This window comes from Paroedura picta, chromosome 1 (assembly GCF_049243985.1).
Source record: "Paroedura picta isolate Pp20150507F chromosome 1, Ppicta_v3.0, whole genome shotgun sequence".
Taxonomy (NCBI): Eukaryota; Metazoa; Chordata; class Lepidosauria; order Squamata; family Gekkonidae; genus Paroedura; species Paroedura picta.
The window spans coordinates 158670331-158685045 of NC_135369.1; the positions used below are offsets into that span (position 1 = coordinate 158670331).

At 45.2% G+C, this 14715-nt stretch overlaps 1 protein-coding gene across 1 annotated transcript in view; it reads left to right on the plus strand.

Annotated features, from left to right (window-relative positions):
* Positions 1–14715, plus strand: part of TRAPPC12 (trafficking protein particle complex subunit 12) — a 75921-nt gene that overhangs the window by 35398 nt on the left and 25808 nt on the right. The window contains exons 7-8 of the mRNA XM_077310098.1: positions 7235–7347; positions 12073–12145. Coding sequence (XP_077166213.1) covers positions 7235–7347; positions 12073–12145 — 186 coding nt within the window. The remainder of the gene's footprint in view (positions 1–7234; positions 7348–12072; positions 12146–14715) is intronic.

The window sequence follows — 14715 nt, forward strand, 5'->3', positions numbered from 1 at the left end:
TTAGCCTCTGGTCCTGCAGCGTTGTTAATCTCCAGCCTTGTTAATCCACAGGCTCCCTTTTGTTTCCTCACCCTGTAACTGCAGCAGTTCACTGTTGTCAGGGAGGAGTAAAGCACTCTACTTTGGAGGTGCTTTGGCTAGGCAGGCCATGTCAAAGAATCACACACAGGAGGAGGGGTCTGTTTTGTGACTGGAGCCCACGGAGGCTGCGTTGTATCCCCGCAGGCCTTTCCAACCTGCCGCCCATCTTCCTCTGCTTGACAGGTTGCCTTTTGCTCATCAAGCACTGCTGTGTTTCCAGCCGCTGTGTCCAAAAAGGAACTCCAGAGCAGCAGGGGCAGGCAGTTCGGTCTGTATACCCAGGGGTAGTCAACCTGGGGTCCTCCAGATGTCCATGGACTACAATTCCCTTGGGCCCCTGCCAGCAAACGACCATGGACATCTGGAGGACCCCAGGTTGACTACCCCTGCCTCAGAAGACTGAGCACAGCTGGTGTTCAAGGCTCCCTTTGGATATTACAGGAGAAGCACAAGCTGCAGAAGCCCAAGCAAGGTTTTGGAGCGTTCCTTTGTCAGTGTTGAATGTCCGAAGGGACTCGTAGCGAGCGCTCTTTAACCGTGCAAGAGATATTCAAGATGTTGCGCCAAAAGGCAGAAACCCAGCCAACCCTTGCAAAAAGCATTTAAAATTTGGGTGTTTGTTTTTTTTTTTTTTTACAGCTTATCACTGCTATGAGAAATACCTGTGACCATACATAAGTTGTATCTCGTATACGGATGCATCTCATGTGTTATAGACATCCCGAGTGTAGCTTTTATCCTCTGCCATGATACTTCCAGAGCTCGTAACGCTGGAGCTCACAGAGCAAGCCGCGTTGACGGAGATTCACAGATGCATCCGGCACTGTCAGGTTTTTGCCTAGCCTTTAAATCTCTTCTTCTCATCAACATTTTTGCTCTCTGCATTGTAAAAATATTTGTCTGTCGGTCAGACTTTCATATAATAGCCTTCACACACACACACACACACACACACACGCACACGTGTGTTTGTTTCAGGCTCATTTTGAGCAGTTCCGAGAGGAGCATGGTTCGGTTACGCAGTTTCGTCATAGCATGAATGTGTCTGTATCCAGACATGCACATATACCAGGTTTCTGAGGTTCCCATGGAAATTGAACTGAAAGTCTGTGTGCATGTGTGTGTGTGCTTAATTAATGGAATGGCAAACATCTCTGTTTTTTCAGGACTAATGTGTGGAAACACGAAGAGAGCCTGGGAAGTGGGGTTTTGATCTGGTATTTGGCTTTTTTTGTTATTAGGGGCACAGTGGGGAGAAGTATAGGCCCCGACGAATTCCCTTTTACTATGTTTATGGCCGCTTTCCATTGGCATTTTTTAAAAAAATTATATGGATTTTTCTTTTTTGTTTGTATCTTTAGGTCTACTCTCTTGAAAAGATTTTTCGTTGGGAGGCTCCGTGCCTCTGCCTCCTGGGATTCAGAGAGAGCCACATTGAGGGGAGAGGGGAGAGGGGAGAAGATATCTCTGTACCCCTTTTCTACAGGAATGGGTTGTCCCATATGAGTTCTCTTGGGCCCAGCTTTCTGATTCTCACTGGGGAGAAGCTGAAAGAAGGGACTTTGATGAGGAACAATGTGGTAGAGTCAGGGAGCAGCAAAGCAAAGTCTTTATTGTTTAGACCAAGATTCTGAATGAGCATTCTCTCTCTCTCTCTCTCGCTCTCTCTCTCTCTCTCTCTCTCTCTCTCTCTCTCTCTCTCTCTCCTTGGTTAAGACTTCAAAGTCAGCACTTCCTGTGTCTGTCATTTGATTTGGGTTTGAGGAAGGGTTGCTTTTTATCTGCTGAGCTGATGACGCTTTATTGAAGATTCCCAAGTGTCACATTGCCGCTTGGTCTTTTCTGCCTTTTTCATCCTTGTAGCTCCTTGTGAAACTTGACTGTGTTGCTTCTGGAGCCCCTTAAGACCTTAATCCTGCCCAGCCACCAGGATACTCCCAGGCAGGTCACCTTGCAGCCTTTTGACTACAAAGGTTCACCACCACCTGCCTCCTCAAAAGACTTGCACTAGCATGTCATTACCTCTCTTGTGTTTACGAGGTCTGCCTTGATATATTTCTATCCCAACAGTTCAAAGATGATAATTATTTGTAAGTGAGAAGGATCTGGTTTTTTTTGGTTAGTAGAAAATTCTTTTTTTTTAATACACAGAAAATAATGTCCATTGGTTTAAAAAATATATTCCAGAATCACAATAATAGTTGCAATAGACAAATCTTAGCTCTCTCTCTCATGTAAATCTGATTTTTGTTAGGATTCTCTCAATGTAAAAGGAATATGTACAATACAAACTGAAAATTTAGGCGATCCTTTACAGTTTAAGACTTTTTATAAGCACAGATTGGCAGAGATTTGTATTGCGGTTGAATTTTAATGCTTTATATGTTATACTAGATTTCAAGCCCATTTTAAACTGTTATAAAATGGGCGCTAGACAGCTCCCCCCGAGAACGGAGAACGACGTTCTCTCGCCCTGCGGAGCGCCCTCGCTGCAGCGAGGGGGCTCCGGAGGCCGAGAGAAGGCCGGCTCCCACCACCACCACCCTCCCCAAACGGCGAACGGCGTTCTCTCGGCTTCCGGAGCCGCCTCGCTGCAGCGGGGGCCGGGAGAAGGCGGCGCGGGCGACCGCTCACCAGTCGCTGTGCGGGTGAAGCAGGGAATGGGGAGCCGCGCTTCGCGCGGCTCCCCATTGCCTGCTTCGGGCGGGACGGACACTTGGAGGGGCCAATCAGGAGCCGCTTCGCGGCTCCTGATTGGCCCCTCCGAGTTTTTATCCCGGACCGGTCCCGCCCTAACTCCTCCCCACTACCCCTTAGTCTTTTATACAGTCGGTGGCGCCCGTGGCGCCACAGGCTGTGTACAGATATTTGTGTAATATTATTTTTAATGTTGAATTTCGTTGGGTACGGGTTTGGCAGCAGCCGGCTGTTCGTTTTGTAGACGTATTTCTGATTAAAGATAGGGCTGTGTATTTTTTGTTTGTTTTGTTTTGTTTTTAAATGCAAGATAGCATCAAGTGTCCTTTTGTGCAAGGATTCCTGTGAATATATTATCTGTATTTAATTTTTCAAATTGGAATGAAGCAACTGAGGGCCATGCCTACCAGGGGTGGAATCAGCAAGGCAGCTGGGACATCAATTCATGTCCAAACAAGGTGGTTCTTGGCTTTCAGGCTAGACAGTTTTGCATTCCATCAATCTAAAGCGTAGACGAAGATCACATGTGCATTGTCAGGCAAAGGTTGAAACACAATTGTAAATCAGACACCGTGCATGACCATGCATCGGTTTAGAAGTCTGATGCCAGCATATTTAAAACTGCTTTTCTTGTTTTCACCAACAGCAGGAGCGGGACTGAAGAACATGCTTCACTCACTCTTACTCCTAGCCCTTTTTGCCCTTTCCTCCTCCTCTAACGCAGGCTGCAAAACACCGCTGTTTGGGAGCCATGTCGACAGGCAACTCAAACTGGGGCCTTATTAATTTCTTTTGTCTACTTTTCCCAGATTCAAAGTAGGTTATGAAAGTCTGGAAAAGTCCAATAACTTGCCTGGTGCAGTCTCAGGCTGCCGTCCCCGTGGCTTCCAAGGCTACATCCCTAGCCCCCCCCCCCCATACAAGCACACACCACTTTCCTAGTGTTAGATCAACTGCAAATTCAAAATGCACTATGTTGCCTACACTTCTTCTTTGGTTGTTGTGCAGTGGCCATGTTTTAGTCTAGGAAAATATGCAAGTTCTTTGTAGAAATCATTTGTAAAAGGCACTTTGGGTCCTCAGTGGGGAGAAAGCCAGGTGGGGGGGGGAGGAGAGGGAAGGAGGGAGGGGCAAGCAAGGGAAAATCCCGTGGCCAGGAGCAAACAGGGAGGAGGCTTTTCCAGCCTCCCAAAGATGGAGACTTTTGGGGAAGGGTTGCTAACCCTGGATTAAAAAATTCCTGGAAATCTGGGGTGGAGCTGGGAAGGATAGCGTCTCACGAGGGAAGGTGCTCAGCAGGAATATGATCTCATCCAGGAAATTAATCCAGGTTTGCCTGGTCAACCCCGGGATGGGTGACCATCAAAGAAGTTTGGGGTTGCTACTGGGTAGCAGCAATGGCAAGCCACCTTGGAATGTCTCTTGCTAGGAAAATGCAGCTGCAGCAGGAAGAGTCAGTCTGCTGCCCCTCAAACCCCCCCTCCCAAATTCCTCACCACCACCCTGGATCCTTCCACTGCCCCCAGAGGGGGTGTACTGCCCACTTTGGAAACCCCTATGCCTATATTAAGGGCATCTGTCTGGTTCCCACAGTGCGAAGGAAAATTTGCTGAGCTTTCTTGACCTCAACGAAGACATCTAGCTTCTAAATACACTGCAATAAAATTGCGATTTGTCTAGTTACTGAACAGTACTAGGATGTGTGAATGTGTGTATGCACACACTCAGTTATACCACTTTCCCTACAATACAGCTTACAAAATTAAGTACTTCATGAAAATTATACTCCATCAGTGTTTTATACAACTACTGTGGAGTGGGAAAAGCCCTGGCATTCACACATTTCGGGGCGGAGGTCTTCTTCATCATTAGAGTTACCAAGTCCCCCCTGGTCTCCAGGGGAGGATGGAGGGTAGAGTTGCCAGATCAAGGAGGGAAAACTCCTATAGATTTGGGGATCGAGCAAGGGCAGGGGAGGGGAGGGACCTCAGTGGAGTATAATGCCAGAGTCTACCCTCCAAAGCATTTGTTTTCTCTCGGGGAACAGATCTCTGTAGTCTGGAGATGAGCTGTTATTTGGGGGGGGGGGGAATCCCCCAGTCCTACATAGAGGCTGACTCTTCCTAGTAAGTCATCACTGATATGTCCAGGGGACACTTAACCAATAACCTCTTCTATCCTTTTAAAAACTTTGTAAATCTTCTGGGCTGCAAACTTTGCAAGAGCTCAGATTTTAGCCGCTCCTGGGTGTCCAGCACTACCATTACTGCACCGTCCTCAGTTTCTGTTAAAATTACAATCAAGGAGCCTCCGTCAAAACCTGAAGTGAGCCAAGTAATAAACTCTTCAAGAAATTGACTTCAGCTCCGGTCGGCTGCCAACTTTATTCACTGCATTGCAAATAAAGCTGTAGGCTTAGTTCTGCTTCTACATCTTAGTGATGGGCTTATGGATTTCCATTGCACACTAACCTCTATACTAATGGGTAGCCTTCTGTGCAGGAGCCTATAGGATCATTAAGTTTGCTTAATAACTAGTTTCAGGGCTAGCTGAGCCATATTTTCTCTGTGGCTTGGGGACTATCCATCTGTCTATGGAATGAAAGTTGTAACAGGCCTTAGAGAAGACAAACAGGGTAGCAGGAATGTAATTTTAAAAAATCCCCTCCACTCACAAGAGGGAGTAAACGGATCCTTGCTGGTTTCCATCCATATAGGTTTCTGTGCACCATCCGGGTTCACCCTACTTTGCCAGTCCATCAGCAGTTGAGGCTCTTGCATTTTCACTCTGACTGGATTGTTAGTCTTTTGACTGAATCGTTTCTTTTAATCTCCGTTGTATTGGTCTGCCGTAGAAGAGCTGGGTTTGAGTCCAGTAATCCAACTCCTGATGAAGGGAGCTATGGATCTCAAAAGCTTTAACCCTGAAAATCCTGTTGGTCTCTGAAGTGCTAATGGGCTTGACTCTAGTTCCTGTACTTGGAAAAACAGGCCTTATGACCTCTCTTTATACCCACCTCTGTTGCCCTTCTTCTGTTCCTAACCTTGAGTATTGTGCAACTTTAGGCTGATCTGCCTTGAGCATGGGGTTGGACTAGATGGCCTGTATGGCCCTTCCAAATATAGAATTCTATATTTCTGTTTAAAATGCTGCCCACTAAGTTGAACACTTCGTTCAACCTGAGTTCATTGGCTTATGAATGTTTATACCATAATAATTGAATTTTTGTTGGTTTGACTGCCACAAACTCAGGTTACCCTGCTGGAATTACACAAGAGGATTAGCATATTCAGGATATGGCCACCACATAGTCTAAGGTAACTGGAGTGGATAAGATTCCGGTCTAGCCAGATTGTACAGCGCTACCCTAAGATATCAATGCAAAACTAATTCCTAGGGGACTTGCTCCATGATAAGTATAACTCTGATTAAGCCATCCATCCCATTGAATGCAGTGGGACAAGTCAGTCTTAACACTGTTTTACAGTTCTTGACGTGAAGTCGTATTACTTTGTAATAGCGAAATCATCAAATGGGAGTATAGCTGTAACTTCACAGCTCACTTAATCATCCATTCTTGTTTTGTTCTCTTGCACTGGTTTCAGTGGGATTTAATCAGGGTCAACTTCCATTGGGTCAGGTCTAGGCAGTATTTGTTTGTTCTGGGGAACCTGACTTCTTCTTCTTGCTTTGCAGTTCTGAGTGCTAAAGCTTCTTAGGAGAGAGTTGCAGGAAGCTTATGATAAAAATGTTAAATTTGGGGGGATTTAAAAAACAGTGACGATAGCTGCTGGTAACGTTTCAGATGGAGGCTGCCTTTTTTCCTAAAAAAGAGTAGAATTGTTGATCTCTAATAACTGCGGCAGACCTCCAGTTCTTCATGATTCTCTGGGTTAAAAGCAGCATCTCAAGGGCCGACAACCCGATTTTCATGTGTTCAGGGGTTGGAAATAGTTCCTGGTTTCATTCAGGCTCAGGAAATCCCAGGGGATAATATTACATCTAAATAGGCTGTGCATTGCATTTGAAATTCTCCACATAAAATGGAGACTGCAGCTACATAATACCTGATTTCATTTGCTCATTACCTGCTTGGATAAATTACGCCTGGCTTTTAGAGGCTGATTGTAGGAAATGAATTGGTCGGTTGCAGTAATAAAGAGGGAGGGACTATGGGGGTGTGAGAGAGACAGATGGATCATTGTCCAGGCATCCGATTTGCTGTCCTGATTTGCTATCTGGCTTGGGAAATTCCTGGGGCTTTGGAGGGTAGTGCCTGGGGAAAGCAAAATTTGGGGAGGGGCAGGAGCTCAGCAGGCATGCTATGCCATAGAATGTGCCCTCTGAAGCTGTTGGGTTTTTCTCTTCCAGCAGAACTGATTTCTGTCGTCTGGAAATCAGGCAGAGATCTTACTTGAAAAATCATAATAATGCGTAGCTTCTGTTACTTTTCTAGGCTCTATGGTTCCTTTCTCCATGAGGATTTTGCATGCTGAACTTCAACAGTATCTAGGAAATCCTCAAGAGTCGCTTGACAGGCTGCACAATATGGAAACAATTTGCACAAAGGTAAAAGCTTTATCTAGATGGCCTACTCAAGCAGTAAAGAGGTTGGTCATTTATTAAAGATCCTTTTGCTGTTGCACCATTTGTTTCTTCCTTGTTCATCTGTTAAGCAACTGTGTTGTGTTGTTTGTATGCTGAGCATCCCCCAGATGAACTGAACTGGGCTTCACTTTTGTGCTGAATCCATGCAGGTACATTGTAATAATGCTTCAACAAGGTGAGGTAGGCTTCAGAGGAACTACTCTTACTCAGACTATATGGTTTAGCACTTCTCTCCATATCTGGAAGTCTTTCACACTGAAACCTATGAAATAAATAAACAAATGAAAGCTGGGAACTTACTTTGGTATGAGAGTGAATCACTATAAACACTATTAAATTCAATTTTTAAAATGCTACCAGGGAAACATGTTTTGTAGAAGCTCTTTTGCTGCTGTGGTGTATCAGCAGTCACAGCAGCAACAAGGCTGACAATACAAGTGTGTCCCTGTGTGGAAACCTTGAGGGATTCTTTTTGCCACTGAATTTCATCATCACTTCAAAGAGCTATCAGCCAAATCTAGTAGAATGATTTGGCCTAAAATCATTTATTTAGCAAAAGCTTATTTGCTTCTGAACTTTACTGATGACCTCTTTTTAATGGACATTGAAGAAGAAGAAAGGGTTGACTTTTATACCCTATTTTTCGCTACCCCAAAGAGTCTCAAAGCAGCTCACAATCACCTTCCCTTCCACTCCTCACAACAGATACCTTGTGAGATAGGTAGGACCAAGAGAGGTCAGACAGAACTGTTCTGTGAGAACAGCCCTAAAGGGCTGGGACTAGTCCAAGGACACCCAGCTGGCTGCATGTGGAGGAATGGGGAATCAAATTTGGCTCTCCAGATTAGAAGCCGCTAGGGTCTCTTGGGTTTTTCACTGGACACATTAATATGTGGCTGGGTCCTACAAGGTGTGGAAGGAAGGCTCTTGGAAATGTGGAACTTCCTCTCTTTTTCCTTCCCCCACAGGCCCTTTTGACCTTCAAAAACCTGATGCCAGGGGTGTGTGGGAAAAGTCATATCGCTCTGCCTTTTAGAGCGGCAGAAGGACTGCTGGTGGCAGAATCAGGAGAGCTGATGTCACCTGCTTCCCTCTCCTCACTGAAGCCTGCCTGCCTTCCTCTCTCTCTCCCCACCCCCCACCCCCCACCTAGGTCCCATACTGTCAGCATTTCTTAGTCCCAAAGGGACTGTGGATTGGGGTGCTTGCCACCTTGAGCTTATGTCTTGAATAATCCCACCCATGATCTGTTAAGGCCATGCCCGTGTTGTGCAGTCTGTGCTGCTTGTTGAAAGAAACATTTTCCATGTCTGCATTTTATTTCATGAACTGTGTAGCTGTGTTACCATGTCTGGGAGGAATTTTAGTTTGTGTTATCTTTTCCACTGAGTAAATACGTAGCCTATAGGCACTACCAGAAAAGCCTCGCAGGAGAATCAGGATTGTACATTCCTCACTTCAGGAGCCTCAGTGGAGCTCCTTACTTTTTCCTGAAAGACTTTTCAGTTCCAGTTTTTTGGGGTTTGTTTTTTTTTTTTTTCATTTGGACCCCTGGCATTCCTTACATAAATCAATATATTCTCGTCCTGGTGAGCCAGCCTAGTAGGGAATTGTCTTCCGGCAAACAAAAGCATTGGCATGGATATTAATTTATTTTTCCCATTCATCTCTGTGAAACTCTCTTCTGAAAAGCTAGCTGGGACCACTTAAAGGCTGGTGCTGGTAAGGGGAGCAGTCTGGCAGGTCCTAACCTAAAGACAAATGAAAAGAGCGTGCGTTAGGAAAATTGAAGGCTGAATGGATTTCAGGACCCTGCTCTCATGGCTGTGGACCCGAGGGTTTGCTAGTTTCAGAACAGTTCTCTTAAGCCTTCCTGTTGGCTAGAGTTTCAATAGGTGAGGGCGGTGGGACTCGGTTTTCATTTTTTTCTTGACTGTAATCCTTCAGTGCAGCAGCTTCTCCGCTTTATTGTCTTGAAGCACCTCCTTGTCCTTGCTGGGCCAGTCCACTTCTGAGGCCTGCCAAGGTGTGGTGTCCTGCCAAGAAGCCACGTTCTGGTCACTCCCCCCACCCCAATCTAGCTCTGGTTCTCAGGAGGGAAGTCACTACTTCTTCCATGCTTCTACCCATTCCTTCGATCTCTGCTTCTTTTCTGGGTAGAGTGGCTGACTGGTACCATTTTGTAACAGTCTTGACCCTCGCGATAATTTTACCAAATGGAGTTCACATGCCACAACGTGATAACATTGATATTTCCTCAAATCCCTGTTCTGGCTTCCAGTCCTCTTCTGCATGCAGCGCAAATTCACTTGTCACTTACTGTTCTGAGTTGTCCACAAGCTGGGTCCTCTCTATCTTTTTGTACTGAGTCCCAGAGATGTCCTTGGTCCTCCCTCTTGCCCAAGGCTGCTGTTCTCTCAAACAACTCAGCCTTCCCCCTGGGGCTCTCACCCATTTCCCTGGGATTCTATTCAACATGGCGCCACCTCTCCCACTCCCTCCCTCCCTCTCTCCATCTCTCTCTCTCTCTCATTACCCCTCAAATCCTAATCAGACATTGCATTTATAAGCTTTCACCCCTGTTGCCCTTGTTTCACCTCCTCCCTTCCTACGCTATCATTTTCATTGCTGCTGAAGTTCAGAGCATAAGCTCTTCTGGGCAGAGACCCGATTTTTCATACGTTGCTCTGTAAAGCGCCATGTTTGTTGATGATGCCGTTTCTACAAGATACATGCGGAGTCTGGGATGGTGTTGCCTAGAAATGCAGGGTCTCCTCCGAGTCCAAAACAGTCTCTGCTGTGGAAGAGGCACTCAGATCAGTGTGGAAACAGTGCATTTGGTCCCTTACATGTTGCTGATCAGCAGAAACGGCTAGTTAATCAAAGCACAAGTGGTTTTAATAGGTTCCGGAGTGAATCTCACTCAGCCTGTGTTTGGCCAAAGGACAGTGCAGTAAAAAAGGGATGTTGGAAAGCATCTCACTGGAGAGGACCTTAGGAATTCTTCATTGCAGGTAGAAGGCTAAAGGTACATTTAAAGGTACAAAAGCCTGATAGTTAGTGCTCCAAATAATTTCATGCATCATACCCACCCTTGTGTTGCTTTATGTAGCATGCCTCCTAATTAAATAGCACAATTTTACATAATGTATCTTTTAAAATTAAAAAAAAACACACCAAGCAGACATGTTTTTTTAAAGAGGACCATGATCCAGGAAGAAGTACTGAAAAGAACACTTCTGAAGTTCTGCTGGACATTTGTATACCTTGAGAAAATACAGACAGTATTACAAAACAGTGTTCTTTAGGAATCATTTCAATATATTTAAATTACTTCTATTTAATTAGATTTGTGTACTCCAAGCACTTCAGGAGGGTGTACATATGGTTGACCCTCTTTGGTAGACACCTCGTGGAGTATGTTTGATCGAACCGGTTCCAAGGCTACCTGCAGGGTTTCATTGCTGAGCAGAGCTCCGCCATCCAGATCCAGAGCACTAGCTCAAGCCAGGTCCGTTCGGGCAGTGGAACACAGCCCACCAGTGACGTTTCCTAACTTGTCGGATATTTTACAGTCTCCCTGTTTTGTCATCCTGGCAATGCAGAAGAGCCCCTGCTTGGCATCTTAAGATACCTCAGTGGCCTGGGCTCATCATGATGGGATGTGCTAAGCTGGTTTGCTCTAGCTAGATTGCTATACTGTCTTGCACAAGCTAATAGGTAACTAATTGATGTCTCACTTAAAATGTGTGAGCCTATGCTACATCTATGATGTCTATGCTACATCATTAGTCTATGCTACTTCTTAATTAGGGATGGGTGTGAAACTAAAAAGCCCAGTTTGGATTAGCCCCTGAGCCAAACTAAGCTAAACGTTCCCAAATTGCAAGTTTGGTTCCTTCTTACTTGGAGAAAGGGAGGGGGGGAGGATTTGCCTGATAAGGGTTAAATAGCAAGCAGTCATTTAACCCATGCATTTCGCTTCCCCTACTTCTAAATTGGGGGGAGGGGACGCAAAGGGTTTAATGGCTTGAAGACATTTCAGCCTAACAACTGACAAGTAGATTCACCATGCTATTAGGTTTAAATGACTGGCAGCCATTTCACCACTTTGCTGTGAAATGGCTGGGGTCAGCCCATCAGCTTTCAGGTGAAATGGCTCACAGCCATTTAAACTCGACATCTGGCAGACAGACCCCACACCACTCAGCTGTTAGGTTTAAAGTCTCGTAAATATTCAGGGAAGGCACCTTGCCCAAGCTGTGGTTCAGGGGCTCCAAACTGGCCCACATTCATGCTGAATTTTGGCTGGTGAGCCAGGTCATGCCCATACAAATAATCATAATACCCTAGTTGTGTTTTAATATTCTTCATGTGACAGTCACAGTTCAGAGATGTTCTTTTTCCCCCTCTACTTAATCCTAATAATGTTGATGGAATTGATGGTTTCAGATGTTCCCATACATCTGTGTTTGACTGTGTTTTTATGCAGAATGTAAACTGTGGCTATCTTTAATATATGAAGGGTTTTTTTCCCCTAAACTGAACAAGAGTCTTTTGGAACATTAAAGACCAATAACATTTTAAAAGTTTAAAAACTTAAAATATAAAATACCTTTTTTGGGGGGAAAAGATGTTTTCTAGCTTTTGTTCTATTTACAATCATTTTAAAAATATTCCCCTCAGATATTGGACAACTTGGAACGTGGCTTAGCAGAAGACGGAAGCATGACTAACCTCACCCAGGAGAACAGACAGGGTAAGTATCCCTTAAGCCTTTTTCACAGGCAATGTATTTTTATCTCTTGCGTAGGAACTGTCAGAAGTTCTCACAAGATTGCTCCGTAGCTGTTAAAACAGTGGTGCTGGCGTTCCTATCGCCAGTTCTGCCTTTTGAATGACGAGCCTTGTCCTTTGTTTGCTGGAATTCATTTCATAGATTTGCCTTTTATTTTGATCGTAGTGAGGCACTAAATCAGATCTTTCCAATGTTTTTTTTTAAAACAAAATGGCCACCATTCTAGAGTGACAGATTTATGATTATAGCCGTGTGAAGCTAAAGCTTTGTAGAAAAAAAACCAAAAGACCACTCAGCCTTAACTCAATGTGTCCATAAGTCTCTCTGACACTAGAAGCTCTTTTTGAGATCCGGACTTGCCCTCGAGAGTAGCACTGCCTAGGAGATTATTTTTAAGGATCCTGTGTCATGTACGGCCATGCTTTGAGGGCATAATTTAGTGGGGAGCAAGCAGAACATGGAGATCACTGAGGCAGCTGTTGTATGTAAATACCAAAGCAGATTTATTTATTACATTTCTATATCGCCCTCCTTTGCGCCTCAGGGAGATTCACAGCATAATCCCGTGCAGTAAACAGAATATAATGTTCTCTAAAACTTAATCTCTATAAAACTGCATCAACACTGGTAAACATTTAAAACCATTTAAAACATAACCATAACTTAATAGATTGGCTGGACCGTAAAGTGACTTAAGTGTACCCAATGGGCATTTTTGATTTTTTTTTTTGGGGGGGGGTTCTGGTGGGCCCAGGAGATGTTATTTATTTACAGATTGATTTATTTACAGGTTGGTTTTAGAGAACAGATGATCAGCACAGGTCTTCAGACAAGAGTCCTGGCTGAGGCACATCACTTTTAAGCTAGTCATGGTTTCAGAGCCTGGTTTGGGTTATCTTGAATACCTGACAGGCACAAATGGGTGCTCACTGACTAGCTTCTAGGTCAATAACATCAGAGTCCAGTAGCACCTTTAAGACCAACAAAGATTTACTCAAGGCGTGAGCTTTCGAGTGCAAGCACTCTTCCTCAGACTAAGAATGCTTGCCCTCGAAAGCTCACACCCTGAATAAATCTCTGTTGGTCTTAAAGGTGCTACAGGACTCTGATTTTATTGTGCTACTTCAGACCAACACGGCTGCTCATTTGAATCTAGCTTCTAGGTGATACCCTTTCTCACTCACAGTATACTATGCACGGCAGCCTTCTCTTTCCCAAGAGTCAGCCTGAATGGTACGAGGTCTGCTCATCACCAGAGGCAGGCCAAGCAACCAGGTGACTCTGTCCTCTCCCAGAGGTGGCGTTAAACCACTCTGCCACGCTCCCTTTCAGGCTGTCTGCTCTTTGGCTGAGGCAGACCCAAAGCTACATCTGCATTGTCTCTCTAATTCCCACGGTGCTTCCCTTCGGCATTCCAGCTCTCTTCTGAAAGGTGATCGGATGCCAGAACAACACTCCCATAGACTGAGTGGCTGTTTGTTCTTTTAGGGGCAGGACAGCCTCCTGCCCATCACAGGTGTTTACCAGGGGTTTTTTTTTCCAGCAAGAGCAAAAGAGCATAAGGATATGGCAGTATAGGTACTTAAGAGCCTTCAGAACAGGAACTTTAGCTATCCAAACACACATCTTTGTCATTTTGCCTAAACCAGGGGTAGTCAAACTGCAGCCCTCCAGATGTCCATGGACTACAATTCCCATGAGCCCCTGCCAGCATTTGGACATCTGGAGGGCCACAGCCATGGACATCTGGAGGGCTGCAGTTTGACTACCCCTGGCCTAAATAGACAGAAAGAAACTTCTTGCTTTTCTGGATTTTCAATCCCTTTAGACGTTTGGGCACTCTCCATTTAGATGGAAAAACGAGTCATGTTTTCTTTTAACCTTTCACAATGAAGGCTGCCATTCTCAACAAGCTCCTGCTTGGTGTGTGCTTAACGGGCTTTTCCCCATCGCCTTCAGCGTGCCTTCCTGCTGTCAAGGAGCCACCTGGGTTACCGTCAGCCAAGATCACAACCCCTGCCGTGCCCCCCCCCCCCGTGCTCCAGGTAACTGAGCAGGAAAGGGTCCAGCCAGAGGCACAGCAGCTGCGATAAGATAGACGAGGTAGCATTTTGAGCCCGGTTGGGAGAATGTGACGTTCTCCTGTGCACAAGCCTAAGCATAAAAATTAACAGAACAATGAAGGAAAAGAGATATAATTCGAGTTCAAGGACTGGAACGTGTCCGTTTTCAGTGGCCGGCCTACAGACTCTGCCTTTGCCTCTTGGACAGCTTGAGACCAGCTTTGGGATTAGGCGGCTGGGATGGGAAGGCTTGAGTCTTCAGTGAAATGAAGCAGCCAGTCATGCGCCACACTGTCATTGGCCAAGCAATGAAGACACCCCCTCCACACACACACACACATACACAAGAAATCCACTAAATCCCATGCATTCAGGTCATAGCTGTAAGCCTTGTGTGGTTTAAAAAGAATGTAAATAGGAGTTCTTATTATCTATTTTACACCCCCTACCACCACCCTTTTCTGCATC